Raw genomic sequence first — 6,771 nt, forward strand, 5'->3', positions numbered from 1 at the left:
GCAGACGAAACGTTGGAAATACACCATACGTTTTTATACCAGATGAGCCACTGATATATTGTTTAAATAAAAATAACTTTATAAAAGTATGAAAAGAAATTTGATTTTTCTTTTATTTTACTATGGTGTGTATATTTTCTGTATGACATAATTTGTTACTTGTGTCTTGTTTTATACGTTTTTATTTTCTACCAATTCTGTTCCAGATGAAGATAACCAAATTCTTCCAGAAGGAATGGAAAGACTTTGTAAATCAATAAAAGTTGAACCTGGGGATGTTGTTATGCTTGTATTGGCGCACCAACTTAATGCAAAGAAAATGGGTTTCTTCACGCTTGAGGAATGGAGCAGGGGAATGCAGAAAATACAGTTAAGATCCATCAATTTTACCATTTGTTTTATACCCAATTTGCTGTATTTAATAATGGTTTGTTCTGCAGTTGAAACATACAATAACACATTCTACTTTAAACACAATAATACTAGTATGCTTTATATATTTTTTTTATATATATTTACAACTCATCCTTTTTATTTTTAACTAATGCTCTGCATTTTCCATAGATTTTTTTTGATATCAGGTTTAATGAGTATTGTTTTACTGTTAATTACCATATTTTTTTTACTTTATGTAATATGTTTTTCAATTTTCATTATTGTAATCAAAAATAAGACGAAGTATAAAATGATATTTATTTTAACAAAGTTTATTTTAAGGTGTGATTCCAGTGCTAAACTTGAAAGAAAATTGGAAGTTTTGCGCGAAAGTTTAAATGATCCAGTTCAGTTAAAATCTGTTTTCAGATATGCTTTCGATTTTGCAAAAGTAAGTGAATGCCTAATCGCTATAGGAGGGTGGCGGAAGATGGGACACCTTTTCATTCCATTTTCTCGTCCCATTTGGTAGTAAACAAAGAACATTCAAAGAATGACTTTCATAGACCGTTGTTAATTGTTTAAAACACGGTTAGAATATTTGGATAATATGTGCTAAAGGTGTCCTGTCTTCCTCCACCCTACTGTGTACTATTGTACTATGATGTTGTATTATAAAGTAATTAATACAAATTTGATTTTTGTAGGAACCTGGCCAAAGAACCATGGAGCTTGACACTGCTAACATTATGCTTGAATTACTTTTAAGTGAAAGGTGGACGCTTTTTTCAAAATTTCAACAATTTCTAAAAGTAAGTGAATGGAAATTATGTACATCAAAATAAAGAAATATTTTCCTTATTCCTAAGCATATTTGTTAAAATAATCACCCACAAAGTAACATAACTCTGGCGCAAGATGTATGAAACAAAAACATTCGTGTTTAAAGAATGTCATTTCCCAGCCGCATGACGATAAAGTAACTTACATTCATTCATTATGTTCAGAAAAAATCGATAACTTTCTTTCAGCACGCATATGTAGTTTGTTAAATTAACTATACCACACAGCAAACCAAGTCCTGTCGAGTTTTAAATCGAGACCAATGGAACAATGTTCTTGAGTTTAGTCGATCTATTCTTCCCGATCTTTCAAATTATGATTTTGATGGAGCATGTAAGTTTTACCGTTGTTGTGTTGTATGTTATTGTTTTGTGATACACTGGTTATACAGTACTGTGGGGGGAAATGGGACACATTTTGCACATAATATCCAAACATCCTGATCGTGTTTTAAACAATTAACAACGGTCTACTTTGGTTGTGAGGATACAGATTTATAATTCTTTTAACTTTCTTTGCTTACTACCATATGTGACTAGAAAACAGAATGAAAAAGTGCTCCATCTTTCCCCACCCTACTGTATCTATCTATGTTTTAAACACAACTGATCTATGTTCAACAGCTGTGGAGAATATTATATGCAACCTAAATGTGTTTGTAACATAAAAAATGGAAAACCAGCAGAATTTAACCTTAAAACCGAATATTAAAAAAAAACAGCTGTCGTCTTATTTTATTGCAAGGCCTGTTCTCAAAAAAAATTTAAAAAAGAAGAAAAAAATGAAAAAAACAACCTTTGTTTATTTTATTACAGGGCCGGTTCTAATTGACGATTTTGTTGAGTTTGTCAAAGGTGACTCAACATGTTAGTTCCTTCTACCTAATTTTTTCCTTCTTTTTATCAACCTTCCCTGTACAATGTAAGCACTGACAGTGTATTGGTGCGAGTGAAATGTAGAATAAAAGGCATTGTACTGTGTTAATTCTACTGCTAATATTCTTAATAGATCCAATCTATTTTACCCGTTTAAATACACAAATTCTAATGCTGGCAACGTGTGGCTTGCATATTTGTTTGTTTGTTTCTTATATTTTAAGCGATAATACAAGACCAGGCTGGAATGTTCGATTTCTGCATTTTTTTCTTGTGTTTTATTGAAGGGTAGGTAAGTTGGACATTTTTTATAAAACTCTTTTTATGGGTTATTTTTTGATGATAGACAAAACACATGTAACAATATTACTGTACAGTATCTGCCGAGTCCAACAAAGGGTTGGTAAAATGTCGAATATTACTGTAACATGTAATGTGTAGTTTAACTTACTTTATCCTCGCGTGGCCGGAAAACGACAGTCGTTATATAACACGAGTACTCATACACCTCGTGCCAGCTTGCGAGTTATTATGTATATGTTACTTTCTGGGTGATTTTTTTTTAAGTATGGCTAATAATTTGGACAACCCATTAGTGACCACTGGGTTGGAGCATTTGTCGTAGCAGCGTCGAGCCTTGAAACCATTACTTCTGGGTTACAGGCAGGCGCGGTAACCACTTTGCCACGGCGCCGCAACATTTGTTTTGTCCATCATCAAATTGGTACCAGTACTCAGTTCGAGAAGATTTCAAAATAAATGTCTCATATCTTTGCCCGAGTTCCGTCTTACCTCACCCTACAATATGTTGTTACTTGTTTTTCTTTATCTTGAGTTTCTATGTTATTTCTTTAATATCATGATCGTATTTTAAACAATTAACAACGGTATTCGTGGGTCGTAAGGATACAGTTTTATAACTCATTAAATGTTCTTTGTTTACCACCAAATGGATTGGGAAATAGAATTAAAAGGGGTCCCATCCTACTATATAGCTTTGTCATAGCAGTTCTGTTTATGTGGGTTTGGAAATAAGATTGATTTGATGCCGCATCCGGTGTTTCAGCATTTCCTGTCGTCGTTACCAAACAGAATGTCTCAGTAAAACGAGACGTAGCACATGTCTTAGAAAACACGCCGCTGTTAGACTTACGCCTTTCAGTTGTCTAATATATTTTACATTTCAATCGTTTTGTAAAGTGAAATTTCACCGTTGTAGCTTTTTAACTAAGTTTGCGGCGTCTCATTTTACTGAATAAGTGTCTCATATTGACTCACAGTGAAGGGAGGTATAGTATATCTATTACAACCGTGTAAACTATTAAGTATATTACAACCGTGTAATGGCAATGTCGACAGTAGACGAGGCTTATGAAAGATCGATGTCGGATTACCCCATTGAGAGTGCTAATGGTAAGCCGTTGTTTCGTGTCGTTAAAATAAATTCGTTTTTACTCTTAATATTGACAGAGGTCAGAAAATATTACAAGGGCGAATAAATATGATGATGACGTGACAGCGATGACGTACCGCGCACCTGATGCAGCAGTGGGAAAAGCAGCAACTCTTTTAACCGAAAAGCAGAAGAAAGTGTTTAACATACTTGACCTAGGATCAGGTATATAGGCGAATATACGATAACAATGCGAGATATTGTGTTTGCGTTTTTGTCACAAATTTGCTTGTTATTTTAGGCACAGGATTGGGGGGTGTTTCCCTGCGTAAGTTTGGCTTTCAAGGGGAAATTACAGCGCTGGATGGCGCTGCGAAAATGTTACAGTTGGCCATGGCAAAAAATATTTACAGGTAAAAACCTTTACGGGCGTTTGGCTGAGGGTTCTCTGTCCAATTTTGTGATTTGAACGCAATAACGAAAATTGGTTCACGTGCAATGTCTCTACATTGAAAATGGAGAATGGGCAACTATACATGTCTCATATTACCCCACCCTATTATATATATTAGCCAGCAAGCAATTGTCGAAAAAGCCTGATTCATAAATGTATACCTTCCATCTTACGCATGTATTTAATGTCAGGTATTGGCTAACGCCGCTAACCGACTAATCTATTTAACAGCGACTGTAACGAGCACATTCTTACTTCAAACCAACCCCTACCCTACCCTGATGACACTTTTGACTTGATTATTTCTGTTGGAGGGTTTGGGAACAACATGATACAACCGGATTGTTTACAGGTAAATAAAACACATTTAGGTGACTATAATCATGCGGCGAGGTAGCACAGTTGGTTAGCGCACCTGCCTGGAACCCAGAGGTGATGGGTTCAAGGCTCTTCGCTGCTAACATTGTAGGTGTATGTGTCACTGGGAAAGACACTTAATCACAATAGCTTTTACCCAGTGATCACTCATAGGTTGTTCAAACTATCACAGAAAAAATATATCCCCAAAAAATAATCACCCACTAAGTAACTTGGTAACTCGTATGATGGCACAAGGTGTTTGAAACATAACACCCGTATTATAACGACTGTCGTTTTCCAGCCACCCGAGGATAAAGTACGTTACATTCGTTCATTGTGCCATACAGGCGTTAGGACCATAAAATTTCCATTTATTTATTTCTCTTTCTTAATGTTGGAGACGTATAAAAACTAAACGGCATTTATGATACAGGAGGTATTGCGAGTTTTAAAGCCTGGTTGTTATATCGTTCTCACCATTCGTATGCACAGCAAGTGCAACGAATATCAATACTGCATAAATAAGGAACTAAAACGACTGGAAGCAAATGGCTTAATGCAAGTAGCTTCAAGGGAAGAGTTTATGCATTATAACTGGAAAGATGTGACGATTGATGAAGGACTAGATTTTAACGACCAGTTTGGAGAAGTTCTAGCTCTATTTAAAGATCCAATTTAATCTCTTTTTATCCGCATGCTTCTCCCGTATTCTTCATAAACAGATTGTATATAAAAACCATATTAATCACATAGTTTTCGCTATTAAATTAAGAATATGCTTAATTAGAAATATTTCATTGAGTGTGTTGAGAGTGCATTAACTTAATGCATTAAGTTAATTTGGGAAAACTATAATATATATCGTGCTCGAAACATACTCAATCGCTACAAGTGGAATCAGTTAGGTATAAGGTATTTCCAATTTAGCGTCTTAAAGTAAATGGAAAGGTAATCGTTAATTACTCAGTAATTGGGCGATTGTATGTGCTTAGTTAGGCGTTTCTATGACTCTACTCAACAACTGTTCGACGAAAAGAGATCTATATGTCTACTTACGTGCTCAACCACTGTTCGACAAAAAGGATCTATATGACCACTTACATGCTCAACAATAGAGCAAAGATCTAATGGATGGGCACGTATAGTTTAAACATTAAGATAGATGATATCAGTCAAAGAAACACCGAGTGGTCTTAATGCCGCTATTTTGAGTCCAAAATCAAGCAAACACCACGACTTTTCAATGTTTATGTTTTGTTGCAAGCGTAAAATAGCTAAACATACTGTTTATGTTTTGTTGCAAACGTAAAATGGCTTATATTTACCCTGTCAAACATTTTTAGAAAAAATATAAAATAACCCATTGGGTTTAAACGAACTTGTTAAGTTTTGTTTGCGTTCTCCTTTTGTGGGAAGATATAAAATAGCTTATATTAATCTTTTAATGCATTTTTTTGCGAAATAATATATTAATTACCTTCATTAAATGACTAAAATCTCACGCTTCTACCACTTGATTTTAACTTTTTTCAAAACAGAAAACAAATTACCGATGTGTTTTAGACTTTCAAACCTTTAAGATAGTTTTTTAGTCCAAGCTTCACCTTAATTTACTTTTTACGTAACATTCTATTGGCTGTAGGAAATTTTTTTTATTGGGATGTCGCAGGAATAAACAGTAGGTGTAACCTAAATCTGGATTCTCCAGTTACCTCACGAAATAGATTAAGTCAAATTAATTACTTTAAATTCAATTAAGTCGGGAGTGTATTTGTATAATTAAAAAATATACGCCCGGTCCCTTTTGTATAGAATACATTTGTTTTGTGTTTTTTATGGATGTATAACCGACTTTCAGATAACATGTTATAATGTCTCAACCCCTACATTTTTATAAAATCGACGCCACTCCTGTTATGGTGCGAATAAACCTATTGGGGGTTGCTCGTCCACATTTATAAAAGTTAGCATATCACAAAGCGACATTATGTTTGACCTAGTTCAACTCACAGATGTAAAAAAATATTTGCATTAAATAGTTCACTATGAAACTCATTTGTGTATAACAAAAAGTAAAACATGTTATTGTATGATAACAATGTATTGAATAAATTAACAGGTACAACCCCATTATTGAATAGTAATAACCAACAAATTTAGTATTGCACAAAACAAAACGGTGATTTAAGATTGGCATCGGGATTCACATTTTAACAAAATCTAGGGTGACCTAATTAAAATGCATTTACGATCACAGCTTGAAACATAAACAAACTTCATTGAATAGTGTGATTAGAGTATGGTTTGGGCCTGATTGTTTCTATAGGCTAGACACTTAACAGGAGGTTGAAACTTGTAGTGACCTGTAAAACTTGGTGCATGTCAGTCTTCGCGTAAACTACGTTAACAACCTAAGTAACAGCATTACAAATGTAGGTAACCACAACTTCAGTGCTGTAGGATCCTTAGAG

General features: G+C 34.4%; 2 protein-coding genes across 2 annotated transcripts; both read left to right on the forward strand.

The window, feature by feature from the left end:
- Positions 1–176: 176 nt before the first annotated feature.
- Positions 177–2,341, forward strand: LOC100183493 (DCN1-like protein 5). The gene is made up of 5 exons (XM_009861362.3): positions 177–369; positions 718–826; positions 1,083–1,187; positions 1,446–1,551; positions 2,034–2,341. The coding sequence occupies exons 1-5, from the start codon at positions 236–238 to the stop codon at positions 2,087–2,089; spliced, it is 510 nt and encodes a 169-aa protein (XP_009859664.2). The 5' UTR covers positions 177–235; the 3' UTR covers positions 2,090–2,341.
- An 882-nt stretch (positions 2,342–3,223) lies between these two features.
- Positions 3,224–5,053, forward strand: LOC100177983 (methyltransferase-like protein 27). Its single transcript, XM_026836121.1, has 5 exons — positions 3,224–3,506; positions 3,564–3,711; positions 3,788–3,899; positions 4,172–4,292; positions 4,734–5,053. The coding sequence occupies exons 1-5, from the start codon at positions 3,465–3,467 to the stop codon at positions 4,977–4,979; spliced, it is 669 nt and encodes a 222-aa protein (XP_026691922.1). The 5' UTR covers positions 3,224–3,464; the 3' UTR covers positions 4,980–5,053.
- The last annotated feature ends 1,718 nt before the right edge of the window (positions 5,054–6,771 follow it).

The sequence above is a fragment of the Ciona intestinalis genome, chromosome 9 (genome assembly GCF_000224145.3).
Source record: "Ciona intestinalis chromosome 9, KH, whole genome shotgun sequence".
NCBI classification, from domain to species: Eukaryota; Metazoa; Chordata; class Ascidiacea; order Phlebobranchia; family Cionidae; genus Ciona; species Ciona intestinalis.